Here is a 15,508-nt window from a genome sequence, read left to right on the forward strand (position 1 = left end):
TGAGTACCAATACAAAATTATTTAGTTTTATATAGATACAGTGGGGTATGCTATAACGAACGGATTCTACTACGAATATTCCTATAACGAACGGTTTTACCTATAAAATTGAGAATGCTATAACGAACGCAACTTCTACAACGAACGCGGATGAATACGGGACTATTTCGTCTGGCGCATGAATATTGCTGTACCGCGGCCCACAGCAAAAGCGTCAGGTGCCATATTGGTTCATTGTGTAGTCAGTGCACCACTGAACTTGTTGAAATTTCGTCTTTTGGTGTGGAAATTCGTGTTATTTTTATAACTATTTTGTTATACAAGTGTACAATTGTAACAATGAATCGTCAAAAGCGAGTGAGAAAGCTAATAACCCTTGAAACTGAGAAAGAAATTATAAATAAACAGACAAAGTGCCTGAAAGACAGTCACCAAAGAGGGCTAGGAAGGATGACTCCTCTCCATCCACCTCTTCTCCATAATTCTCTCCTCCCCCTCCTCCTCTGCCTCCTGTCCTGCATACTAACAACACTAAGGTAAGATAAAGTACCGTATTTTTTACAATTTCCACAGAAATTTTTCAGTGTTAAGTGGTTGTATTTGGGGGCCTGGGACGGATTAATCCTATAACGAACGAATGCTATAACGAACTAGGTTCTAGAACCAATTAGATTCGTTATAGCATACCCCACTGTATCCCATTTTCTATAAAAATGCCATTGAATTTCTGTACATGTAATGTATTTCATGGGGCAAAGGGAGGCTCAGGAATGTAACTCCCATATTTTATCTATTTTTTATGGAGAAAATTGATTCGCTTAACGTGGTTTTGTATAACGTCGCGTTTTCAAGTTATTGGAAGTTCCAACAACTTGTCCCTGAATACGAATTCGCAACTTTCGACTTACAGCAGGTACCTACTTTGCTGCAAGGTGAACAGGGACCAAGGGGACTAGGAAGAGTGTCCAAACAACTTCCGCCGGCCTGGGAATCGAACCCGTGACATCTTGCTTGCGAGGCAAGAACGGTACCGCTCTACCACCAGCTCCCCCAACAAGCATATTGTATGTCATTTCTCACTCTTGATTTATTTTTTCATTTTTGTATTTATTTATGGTTATTATTATTTGTATTATTATTTTATTTCTTCATCTTTTATTTTCGCCCCCCAGGCCCTGATGTGGGTTAGTGACCTGTGGGCTAATCTCGTGAAAAAAAAAATCCGATTGAATGCGACTGGAAACTGTGTCATCATTCATTTGGGCGATTGTACCTCCACTGCAGTAGTGGGTTTAAAATCCCAGGACAGATGTGGGAAGGGTGTTATCCAGTGTGACCCTACTAAATATGCAAGTTTTCTTCAGGTAATCAGATCTGTACTAACACAGGATAATGAAAGTCGAAACAAAACAACAAAGAATATACAGTATCGACAGCCTGAACAGTTAATAAATTGAAAAGTGGTGGAATTGATAAATATTATACAGTACTATATGAAAGATATTGAGTAAACTTCTATTTAATAGATGTAAAATCACAAGCTCCTTTGTTGACATTTGGCAAGACCAGGAACTTTCCAGAGTGCTTGATTACTTTAACTTTTCTCCTCTTCACCACTCATCAGCTCGTTAGCCATATGGGTGGTCAGTCACATCTCTATTATACACTTTTGGTAAGTACTGGCTCCAGAATGTATCTGTACAGTACCTGCATCAGTGTTGGTCAAGTCTGGTCTTGATTGAGCTCACACTCAGTGCTGTCACAATGCTCTCTGGCAGATAGTTTCAAGAGTATACAACTCTCACTCCAAAAAAAGTTGGCCCTGACAGTTTTCTGAATTTGGCTTTTTCAATTTTAAGCTGTGACCCAAAGTGAGGCAGGCATCCACCAGCTCCAGGTATGAACACTCGACTGAGGTGTTTATAGACTTCTATTAAGTCATCCCTGCCTGCCTGTAGTATAATCTAGGCAACTGCTGGCATTCTATTTGCTCTTAAAAATGAATCAAAATGCACTACCTAACTTAACCTAACCTAAATAATATAAAAAATGTTTAAGTGAAGCTCAAGTTTAGGTAAGTAGGTTTGTTTGGGTCATTTTATGAATGATAGGTGTAGGTTATGTATCTAAGCTACTGTGCCGAGTAGTAACCTTGTATATAAGCTACTGTGCCGAGTAGCATCTATGTATATAATTACGTGGCAACACTGCACGTTTTATGTGGCAACATTGCCCCGAGGCTGCCATATGGCAAGGCAGTCTCAGTCTGACTGTGTGAGCCGTGCATATGGCAGCCTCGGGGCAATGTTGCCACATAAAATGTGCAGTGTTGCCACGTAATTACCGTATATACATAGATGCTACTCGGCACAGTAGCTTATATACAAGGTTGCTACTCGGCACAGTAGCTTATATACAAGGTTACTACTCGGCACAGTAGCTTAGATACATAACCTACAATAGGTAATATAATCTGGTATACTGTACTTTGGAAAGTTCCCAGCCTTGCCAAATGTCAACAAAGGTGCTCATAATTTTGCACCCATTAAATAAAATATTACCAAAAATTGGATGGATTTTATTGGGTGGAATAATTTTTCTCTCCCAAAGAAAATTAAACAAAAAAGATTATGTTTCTATAGTAAACCGCACTGTTACCCTGTATCCAATTATTTTTTATATTTTCATTATTATGAGCTGTGACAGCGTTGCTTTAAAGAATAGTGGATCAATTGAAGGATAAAGGTAAACCCTTTCACCTCGTGGCTCGATTTTATTAACATTTTTATTTTTGTCCTTCACCGCGTTAATAGACTTTAGTCCCCATTCGTAAAAAAACCTTCCTGTTAATGCGTAACTCGACTACAGTCCTTCAGGGTTTGAATTATGCGCCGGCCCAGTAGATGCTGCCACCTAGCAGCGACTGGGGCAAGCTGAAGCTCCTGCCATCAAAACACTAGAAGTCAACTTTGCTGCTCTGTGTTTCGCCCAGTTTTGATTACTAATAACTGTAGGGTTGCCATATCTGAACATTAAAAAAAGAGGACGTTCCCGAAGACACCCCCCGCCCGGCACACACTTTGGCGCTATGTAACCTTGAAGCAGCCGTGACACTTAATTTTTATATATATATATATATATATATATATATATATATATATATATATATATATATATATATATATATATATATATATATATATATATATATATATATATATATATATATATATATATATATATATATATATATATATATATATATATATATATATATATATATATATATATATATATATATATATATATATATATATATATATATTTCATTAGCCCAATAAAGCACGCAGACTTCTACATACAATCAACACCTCAACCCGCCAGGATTCGAACCCACGGCCCACGAGCCCATGACTGTGACCGGGGAACGCTACCTCTGGACCACCAGGATACTAAAAGCAGTCCTAGGCTCTGTTATATATCACACAAAGCCTGTTCAACGAGCTTATGGCACCGTGAACCTCTAATGGGGACTACCCGTATCACGTAGGTGGTCAGAGTAACGTTTTACCAAATCCAGCTTCGAAACACGAGGATCCATATATATTTCATTAGCCCAATGAAGCACACGGACTTCTACATACAATCAACACCTCAACCTGCCAGGATTCGAACCCACGGCCCACGAGCCCATGACTGTGACCAGGAAATGCTACCTCTGGACCACCAGGATACTAAAAGCAGTCCTAGACTGTTATATTTCACACAAAGCCTGTTCAACGAGCTTATGGCGCCGTTGGTGTTGATTGTATGTAGAAGTCCGACGCGGGGAAAGGGTTAAGGAGATGGTTGTAGGTTTATACCTGATTTATCCGATGGCTATCACAACTAAAGGTAGCCATGGTGGGGGAAGGGGCCAGTGGTCTCTGTAGGGCTAATTTGAAGCCCAGTACAGTACGGTTCTTGATTCTAGGGCTTTAGCTGATAGACTGTTCCATATTCCATAGGCATCATAGTCTGAGTGTACCACTGCCAAAGTGTTATAGTTGAAATGTTCTGTTACCCCTAGTTGGAATGCTCCATTGCCTAGTCCCATAACCAAACCTAACCTCACTCAACCTAACTGAATTGAACTAAACCTGTTCTAACCTAGCATAGCCTAGCATAATCTAACCTAACCTAATGACTAGAAGTCCAGCTAAGTGGCAGTACACTGTAACTATAGTCTGTTCATATGAACCTTGCCTAGGGTCAGTTTGTACCAAGGCAGCTGATTGGCTGGCAGATGGACATGGGAAAAGTCACTACAATAAAGTTTTTTAGTACTTAATATATGGTATTTATATTCTAATTTATTTTATGGAATATTAATTATTCTGTGTTGATCTGATAATTTCTGCACTTGAGAAGCAAAAATTAGCATGTGAAATGCTCGGGTAAAACAAAAATGATAAACAAGTTCTGAGCCGTAAATTCCTCCTTACAGCGGGACATCACACAGCATGGTGGAGGATGTTGCTGAAATTTTGGTTTAAGGAATATTTCAGATAATGAATGTTGCACGATTCATCCCCCTTCCCAGTAATACTGTAATTAAAGAATCCAAATACTGTACTGTACTGTACACTGTAGTGGCTTTTATACAAAGATTCTGTATATATTACTGGCATATAAGTATTGGAATGAAATAAGAAAACACTTGTACATATAAAAAATCCTCTACATATCCACTTCCAAAGTAAAGATTCCAGAAATTTGATGTAGATGAAATATAGTACGTAGTGCCATTACCACTCTTACTCTGCACATGTCATAACCACAGTCACCAGAATCTGAAACAGGGGTAGAAGAATATTGATTAGTTATTTGGAAACAAATACAGTATAGTGAATGTGAATAATGTGCTGTCTGGTGAAAAAGAAAATTAAGGCGTTATAATGAAGACAGAATAGGAAAACTAACTAAAGAGGACAAGTACAGTAGCCTCAAGTTATATCATAAGAATGTTTGTGAAAAAAAAAAATGTGTTATAGAGGTACACAGCATGTACGGTATTCAATACAAAATACTGTAAGAGGTAAGAGATTGGAGGCCCTCAAAAATCCAACAAACAAATCTTAAAAGGTTTATTTACTCATTAAACACAACATAGAGATGTAGAATGTTCTGGTACATTATAGAGAAATAATGAGAATTGTACAAAGATGAAGTAAATTGAAAAGAAAAATTAGTACTGTGCATCACAGCCATGCTGCTAATAACTGACCCAGTGACCCACAGATTTGGTGTTAGACTGTATGATGGTTATGCACGTCAAACAGCAACTTGGGAGCATTTTTCTATAGAAGATACAGTAAGTACCTTCTAAGTTATGAAAAGCCCCAAACGCTAGAAAGAATAACATTTTTAATTATTATTTTTACAATATTTTCTGAGGATAAAACTTAATCTGTTCCAGATGTAAACATTAACTATTGTGTCATAGTGCATGCCTGTACATAGGTTTAGAGTGGTATCCACACAGTCACCACAATGAAAACGTGGATAAGATAAATCTTGATAAAATCACACGGGAAAAGGGAAACAACGGAGCACCTTAGCTTTCGTCTTTATTCAAGACATCTTCAGAGGCAACTGAAGATGTCTTGAATAAAGACGAAAGCTAAGGTGCTCCGTTGTTTCTTTCCTGTGTCAATATATATATTATATATATATATATATATATATATATATATATATATATATATATATATATATATATATATATATATATATATATATATATATATATATATATATATATATATATATATATATATATATATATATATATATATATACCGTATATATATATAAGTATGTATATATATACAGTATTACTTAACGCGGTTTCACTTAGCGCGTTTTACCGTATACGCGGTGCCTCGCCAGAGCTGAACTTTCACTTAACGCGGGTTTTTTCCACATATACGCGGTGAGTGTCCGGCTCGAGAGGCTATTTTTAGATTTGCCCCACCTGCCACCCGCCACCCTGCCTGACTGCCTGTTTTAGCTCATAAAATTCATACAAATTACCCGGCCAGAATATAATTTACATTGCTGGAATTCTTACAATATGATGATAATTTTGAATATGAATATAAACATCATAGATTTTGCATTAGGCATACAAATTTTAGATATAATGTTCACTCTGAGTAAGTATGTTATCTTTTGTGCAAAATATATGACATTTATATTCAAAATATTCCTGGTCTTACAAGGAATCCAGCAATGTCAATTATATTATCCTAACTTTAATCTGAGGTATTATTTAATACAAAATGTTAAAATTTAGTTTTTTCACCCAACATCTCTTGAAGGGAGGATTGGTGGGGGGTGGGGGGAGGGTTGGGACTGACCCCGCGGTTGGAAGAGGGGGGGAGGCAAGGTGGGGTACTTTGATTGACAGATAGTGTCTGAAGAATATTTTTTTTTTTTATTAACTGAAGATATTTGTTTTAGCTCATAAAATTCATAGAAATTACCCGGCCAGAATATAATTTACATTGCTGGAATTCTTACAATTTGGTGATCATTTTGAATATAAACATCATAGATTTTGCATTAGACATACAAATTTTAGATATAATGTTTACTCTGAGTAAATATGTTATCTTTTGTGCAAAATATATGACATTTATATTCAAAATATTCCTGGTCTTACAAGGAATCCAGCAGTGTCAATTGTATTATCCTAACTTTAGTTTGAGGTATTATTTATTAAAATTTAGTGGTTTTCCCCCAAAAATTTCTCAGAGAGGGAAGAGCCAGCAGTGTAGTGTGAAAAGAGGGGGAGGGAGTTGAGTCCATTATTTGAATGGACATTAACTTGGCAACTGTATTTCTCTATTTCTCTTAAGTATTAATTGTGTGCATGTACCATCATAAAATTAAGATGTTATTTTTACTACAACATAGTTATGTGTCGTCAAAAAGTGGAGTTTGGGGGTCGGGCCGGTTTCTATTGGAATTAATCCCATATGTTCTGTTGTTCACTTAATGCGGTTTTCACTTAACACGGTACCCTCTGGGTTTTATTGACCGCGTTAAGTGGGGTACAACTGTGTGTGTATATATATATATATATATATATATATATATATATATATATGGTATATATATATATATATATATATATATATATATATATATATATGCTATATATATATATATGCATGGCGTATGTATGTATGTATGTATGTATGTATGTACATGTATGGCGTATGTATGTATGTATGTATGTATGTATGTATGTATATTATATATATATATATATATATATATATATATATATATATATATATATATATATATATATATATATATATATATATATATATATATATATATATATATATATGTATATATATATATGCAAGTAAATCACTGTAGGTGCGCGTGATCTAGGTATATGCTGATAACCACAAGGAAAGAAGAAAACACGAAGTTCCCAAGCGCTTTCGTGTAATTCACATCTTCAGGGGTGAGTACAGACTAGAGAAAGAAATACAAATCAAGGTGTATATATACAGAGAAGGGTGAGACCAGGTCCACAATGGTCAGGTATTAGGTAATGACCCTACTAATCTTTAAATGGCACACAACGGTTGGTGGTCAGGTCAGATGGTCAGGTGACCCGGCCTTCTCACCTGGTCACAAATCTTCTTAATTACAAAATTGTCCAGCTTGTACATGCCGTTACTCAAATTCATGTTGAATGCTTCGGCATGTTTAATAAGACTAGATTCTATGATGTTCCTACTATCAATTGAATTACATGGTAATATTGAGGAGGCATTATCCCAGTCAATGCAATGCTTGTTATCCCTCAAATGAACAAACAGAGCATTGGATTCCTGGCCTGTCCTAACACTGTATTTGTGTTGTTTAATTCTAGTTGCAAGATCTTTACCTGTCTGGCCTAAGTAAAACATATTACATTCCTTGCAAGGAACTTTATAAATGCAACCAATTGTGTTGTTGGGGGAGTTCTTGATTAACATTTGTATATATACACCTTGGTTTGTATTTCTCTCTCTAGTCTGTACTCACCCCTGAAGATGTGAATTACACGAAAGCGCTTGGGAACTTCGTGTTTTCTTCTTTCCTTGTGGTTATCAGCATATATATATATATATATATATATATATATATATATATATATATATATATATATATATATATATATAGATATATATATATATATATATATATATAGCAGTGAGGTATATATATATATATATATATATATATATATATATATATATATAGCAGATATATATATATATATATATATATATATATATATATATATATATATATATATATATATATATATATATATATATATATATATATATATATATAGAGAAAGAGTATATATATATATATATATATATATATATATATATACACACACACACAGTATAGTCTCATTTTACGCGGTCAATTAAACCTGTGGAGGTCCATGTATAATGCGAAACGCGTAAACGAAATAACAGAACATGTGGGATTAATTGAAATAGAGACTGGGCCGACCGCCAGACTACCCCTTTTCCGACACAATACGTGCGTTGTAGTAAAAATATCTTAATTTCATGATGGTATGCACACACAATTAATATTTAAGAGAAATATCAATAATATTAGGTTTTTTAACACTTACGTTAGTAGAAGAGATGGCTGGGCACACGGGGATGGGGGGTTGGTTCTGAGGCAGAGGGCAGATTATTGGCCCTTGCCTGTATCACCTGTATCACTATCCACCATAGAGGCTTGCAGGGCCTCTTTGTCAAACCCCTCAAAGTCCATATCCTCACTATCACTGACTTGGGCTGGCTGTGGTGGGTGGCGGGTGAAGAACTCAGTAATGTTTTGTTGACTGGGCAAGCAAGGTTAAATAGACCAATCACAGCTCGCGGCGGAGGGGATGCGTGGCCCAATCACAGTCCGAAACGTCATCTGATGTCAGTGGTGACGGAAATTATTTTGACAGCTCCGATAACTTACAAATTGGCACTGCAACGCTTCCCAGGACTCCCGCATGTCTGAAATGTGCAGGGCCTCCAGTAACCTCCACAGGCCTAAATCTGGCGCTGAGTATATACCATAGGAAAATTATAGTAAGTAACGTAATTTAGGGAACTGCAAAATAAAACATTAAATAAAAGGTCATAAAATAATCCAAGACTACTGTATAAAATATGACAGATCCCCAGTTTGTGAAATGGAATGGGCATGAATGATGAAAAAACTTCAGTGTGATAATGAAACCCCCTTTAGTTTTCTCAATGTTCCATCACACTGTTTAAGATAGGTTTCTGGTGCAAATAGGTAGTTACTAAAGAAAATATGTGGTGATTAAATTAACATTGTTTGTAGTAAATTTAAAATATTTTTATACGTATACAGTATTGTAGTCTACAGGATGTAATATTTGATATGTGGAATTTACTGACAAGTGAAATATTGTTACAGATATCTGTAAGAAGATGCCTTATCGTTTGAAAGTTACTGTGGAAGAAATGAGGGAGGAATTGGCTAAATTAGGCTTCACAGAAGTGGCAACTGAAACTATCAAAGATCTACAGAAGGGTAGGTGAAATTATTTGTTATTTTACCACTTATCAGCTTGATGGGTGTTATGGCAGTTGTTCTAGTTACTTTGTTATGAAATTTAGTGTTCAATTTTAGTTATGTACCAACAGAAACTGTAGTAGCTGGAGATAACCTGCAATGAGGGGGGGGGGAATTTTACTTTGTACCAAAAAAAAAAATGTAGTGTATATTCCCTTTATGTGTTTGCCCATAGGACAATTATTTCTTTTATATGTACTGTATTGTATATAGGTGTGCATGTAAACACACACACACACACAAAACACATACAAATAAATAATAATGGGAAAATACTCTCACAAATAATCAGAATAAAATGTATTAAAAATTTGACAGTCTACTCTCAAGTCTGTGCTTTATTTATTAAAGCACGGACTTGAGGATAGACTGTCAAATTTTTAATACATTTTATTCTGATTATTTGTGAGAGTATTTTCCCATTATTTTTTATTTGTATGTGTTTTGTGTGTGTGTGTATGTCTATACACACACACATATTTGCAATGCAGTACAGGTAAAGGAAATCAATGTCTCTAGAACGAGTGGCTCCCTGTCCCAGCCGCAAAAATGCCGGCAACTTTAAAACTACCCACAGACATTCTTGGGTACATCCAGGGTGTCATCCGTGAATAATAGAGGACCGCGAATTTGGGGGGGCACCCTGTATAATCCCTGTTAGCTGGAACAATTGGTGCAGAGCACTTCTGGGGATGAGAGATTTTCGGGAAACCAGACGACTTTCTCAAACCCGGAAAAATTCCTTATCCCATGGAGCTGTGGGGGATTAGTGGTCTCATATTACTGACCTTCAGATGGAATGTCAGGTCACCCTTTCTTGGGTGGGGGATTAGTGGGTCTCATGACCTAAAGATGTCTTGAATGAAGACAAAAGCTACAGTATTTTTGTGGAGATTGTGATAAGTATAAGTATAAATGAGCAAAGTTGTATCCCTTCAACATTATGTTACATAACATTTTAAAATATGGAGTGAGAAGCAGAAAGGTGTGGGTAATTAGAGAGAGGGAGTGGAAAGGAGTGGTAACATGCACCGGTGTTGCCAAGCGCTCCTCAACAACTCATGTTTATCTTGCCACCAGGCAGTCACACAACAAGACCCTCACTGGATATTTGTTGTCTTAATCCCTGTGCGTGTGCGTGTGTGTGTGTGTGTGTGTGTGTGTGTGTGTGTGTGTGTGTGTGTGTGTGTGTGTGTGTGTGTGTGTGTGTGTGTGCGTGCGTGCGTGCGTGCGTGCGTGCGTGCGTGCGTGCGTGCGTGCGTGCGTGCGTGCGTGCGACACACCTCAACACCACCAACACATACCCTCTAACACCACCAACACACACACACACACATTCTCTCTGCAGCACTGTGTGAGACGCAGTGCCTTACCTCATTGCCACCGTTTTTTATTTGCCTATATTTATTATTATATATTCTCGTATGATCAGCCTCTTATGGTTTATATTTTATCATTGATAATATAAAATATTAAATACTACCAAAGAAAATATGCAATATATAATCAGTAATTTGCATAAAAATTATATGACAAGCTGAATAAAAAGGTCAAAATAAGTATTGTACTGTACAGTGGTCCCTCGGTTAATGAACGGTTCGATTAGCGAATTTTCGGTTAACGAATTACCTCCCATAAGGATCTTCATTTCGGTTAACGAACAAAACTTTGATTAACGAAATCCTTATGACAAACGCGTTTTGTTGTGAGCATCAGCTGATGGGATAGTCTGCCAATTCAGTAATCTGTTCTATGTTTACATTCGTTTCCAGTGGAGTAAATATCAAGAAATTGTGGTCTTTAATATTTGTGCATTTTTTATATTAAAATTCTTGGTCATTCTAAAATTTAGCCATCCAAGCTGTCTACATAAAGTTTTTCAACTATTATTTTTGGCTCGATATATGTAACTTTATTCATTTATTGAAACTCATTTACATGTACACACTGTCCTAAGGGCAAAGCTGTACTGTACATGTAATCAAAATAATGTACTAAATGATTACTAAAATTTTTGTCTAGTGCAAACTATTGCATGTTTACATTCAAATTAATCACTATCTTATAAGAATTCTAGCAATGTATATTATATTCTCCCCGTTCACTTCTATGACATTTTAAAAGCAAAAAACAAAAATTCAATGTAAAGGACATATATAAACAAATAAATACTTCACTAGACCTTCGGCACCAACTATCAAACATGTCACTGTCAACCCCTGCCCCTTCCTCCCGCCCTCTTCCCCCCCCCCCTTCCCCCACTTCCAGCCAGGGTTTGGTGGTTATACAGTAGGCTTTAAGTTTTTATCTTAAATAATATCTCAGACTAAAGTTACGAGAATATAATTTACATTGCTGGAATCCTTGCAGTACAGCGAATAATTTGAATATAAACGTCATATATTTTGCACACGAGATAAAAATTAATCACCTGTATCACATTGCAGTAGTGATTTAAGAGTAAGAGTGTATATGTATGTAAATATATAGTGATTTAAGGGTGATTTAGGGGAATTTTTGGAGTGTTTCTGACCATATGCATTTATGGCTTTGCTTTGTATGTACTTTTCTGTGAGCTGGAACCAATTACCCAATCCCATTGAAATAATGGATTCGGTTAACAAAATTTTCGGTTAACGAACGACCCTCTGGAATGAATTGAGTTCGTTAACCGAAGGACCACTGTATTACAATAGTATTCCCTCCTAATTGACTTGAATAAATACCTGAATGGAAATATACAATATTTTTGCTGAAACTACCCGCGTTTCAGTGTAAAGTGTCGTAATAATGGTAATCAATTTGCCTTCAGCGCTCGGTGTTTCAGGCACGGCGACCCTCAGTTTATAGGACGTAGAGTATTTTTAGCGAAGGTTTTGTTCCATTACCCTCAAAAACTTAAGTCAACCTATAAACGAGGCATATCATAAATTAATGATTTCTTGGTCAAAAAATCAGGGTCGACCTATAAACGAGGTAGAATTATAGACGAGTACAGTAGTACCCCGATTTACGCGGTCAATTGAAGCCACAGCGTACCGCGGAAAGTGAAAACCGCGTAAAGTAAACAACAGAACATATGGGGTTAATTCCAATAGAGACTAGCCCGACCCCCAAACTCCACTTTTTCCGACACAATACCTATGTTGTAGTAAAAATAACATCTAAATTTTATGATGGTGCTCACACAATTAATATTTAAGAGAAATACAGTCGCCAGGTTAATGTCCATTCAAATAATGGACTCAAATCCCCTCTCCCCCCCCCTCTTCCCAGCTCACTAGCTCCTACCTCTCTCAGAAATGTTTGGGTGAAACCACTAGATTTTAACGTTTAGTAATAAATAATACCTCAGAATAAAATTAGGATAATATAATTGACATTTCTGGATTCCTTGCAGGTCAGGGAATATTTTGAATGTAAACTTCATATATTTTGCACAAAAGATAAAATACTTGCTTTGTGTAAACCAAATTATTACATTAGATCTAAAATTTGTATGTCTAATGCAAAATCCATGATGTTTATATTCAAAATGATCATTATATTGTAAGAATTCCAGCAATGTAAATTATATTCTGGTCCAGTAATTTGTATGAATTTTATGAGTTAAAACAAATATCTTCAGTTAATAAAAAAAAAATATTCTTCACGACACTATCTGTCAATCAAAGTACCCCAACTTGCCTCCCCCCCTCTTCCAACCGCGCCAGATGGTCGGTCCGTCCCTCCCTACCAGAGAAGCTTTGGGAGAAAATAGTAATTTACATTTTTAGTAATAAATAATATTTGAGACTAAAGTTAGGATAATATAATTGACATTTCTGGATTCCTTGCAGGTCTTGGGAATATTTTGAATGTAAACTTCATATATTTTGCACAAAAGATAAAATACTTGCTTTGTGTAAACCAAATTATTACATTAGATCTAAAATTTGTATGTCTAATGCAAAATCCATGATGTTTATATTCAAAATGATCATCATATTGTAAGAATTCTAGCAATGTAAATTATATTCTGGCCGGGTAATTTGTATGAATTTTATGAGCTAAATAAAAAAAAAAATTATACTTCCCGCTTATATGAGTAGCCGGTTCTGGCAAGGTGTAAATGAGCGGAGGAAAGTGAAACCGTGTAAAGCTGGGTAATACTGTACAGTATATTTAACAGAAAATTACTACCTGCACAGTCCTTTAAAAACAAAGAAAATTAAACACTAAATGAAAAGCAAATGAAATTTTAATGTTTACCAGGCTAATTAAATGATAAAATCGGAAGGAATGAGCACGAATGCTTGTTAGCAGGTGCAAGCAAGACCCAACAGCTGATTCTGGAGTACAGCGCTATCAAAACATAAACGGCGCATCCAGAAAACAATGGTGCGCCAAGGCAGGAAATTTGAAAATGCGCTCCGAAATCCATGCCGGAAAACTGAAGGTTCCGGTTTATCGATTGCCGGATTTTTGATGGTCAACCTGTGTGTGTGTGTGTGTGTGTGTGTGTGTGTGTGTGTGTGCGTGCGTGCGTGCGTGCGTGCGTGCGTGCGCGCGCAGTTAACCCTCACTTTACGCGGTCCCGCATTCCGCGTTTCCACGTTAACGCGGTGCCTTGCCAGAACCTCACGTGCTCACATTACGCGGTATGTTTGCTGGATTCCTTGAAAGACCAGGAATATTTTGAATACAAATGTCATATATTTTTGAATAAAAAATATATACAGTGGGCATTATAACTAACTTGATCCTACTTAAATATTCCTATAACAAACGGTTTTACCTATAAAATTGAGAATGCTATAATCTAATCTAAACTCCTACAACGTAACATTATTTAAAAATTTAATTTTTTTAATAATTTATTGTTTTTTATAACAAGTATTAATGATATTCTTTATTTCAGTTTAGATGCATATTTATGCACTTACAATTTTTACAATTTTATTATATTTTTAGTGTTAAGTGGTTGTGGCCTGGGGCTAAACGATTAATCCTATAATCTAATCTAATGCTATAAATTTAACAAGGTTCTAGAACCAATAGATTCGTTATATATGCCCCACTGTATTTATTTAGAGTAAACATTATATCTAAAATTTGTATTGTCTAATGCAAAATCTATGATGTTTATATTCAAAATGACTATCAAATTGTAAGAATTCCAGCAATGTAAATTATATTCTGGCTGGGTACTTGGGTTATGAATTTTATGAGCTAAAACAAATATCTTCTGTTAATAAAAAAAAAAATGTTCTTCGTTTACTCATCTGTCATCAATGAAAGTATTCTCACCTTGCTCTCCTCTTCCAATCAGCCAGATGGTCGGTCCGCCCAACCTCCCCCACCCCCCACCAATCCTCCCTTCAAGAGAAAGGTTGGGTGGAAACTAGATTTTAACATTTAGTAATAAATAATACCTCAGATTAAAGTTAGATAATATTATAATTGACATTGCTGATTCCTTGGAAATACCAGGAATATTTTGAATACAAATGTCATATATTTTTAATAAAATATAACATATTTACTAGAGTAAACATTATATCTAAAATTTGTATGTCTAATACAAAATCTATGATGTTTATATTCAAAATGATCATCAAATTGTAAATTCCAGCAATGTAAATTATATCTAATGGATAAATTGTATGAACTTTATGAGCTAAATAAAAACATTATACTTCACCTCGCGTAAAGGGGTACATCCACCGGGGAATGAGCATCCTGGGTTCTGGCAGGGCACTGTGTAAACGTGAAACGCGGAATGTGGGACCCATAGAAGTTAGGTTGACGGTACTCACAAAATTAACAACAATAAACAAGACGGCCAATG

General features: G+C 35.8%; 1 protein-coding gene across 2 annotated transcripts in view; it reads left to right on the forward strand.

The window, feature by feature from the left end:
* The window catches only part of LOC121865481, a gene marked incomplete in the record, with an annotated part of 47,954 nt that overhangs the window by 5,199 nt on the left and 27,247 nt on the right, over positions 1-15,508 (forward strand). For both annotated transcript variants that reach the window (XM_042364968.1, XM_042364969.1), the window contains 1 exon segment: positions 9,520-9,636. In XM_042364968.1, the coding sequence (XP_042220902.1) occupies positions 9,534-9,636 (103 nt within the window).

Source organism: Homarus americanus, unplaced genomic scaffold (genome assembly GCF_018991925.1).
Source record: "Homarus americanus isolate GMGI-L3 unplaced genomic scaffold, GMGI_Hamer_2.0 scaffold25483, whole genome shotgun sequence".
In the NCBI taxonomy this organism is placed as follows: Eukaryota; Metazoa; Arthropoda; class Malacostraca; order Decapoda; family Nephropidae; genus Homarus; species Homarus americanus.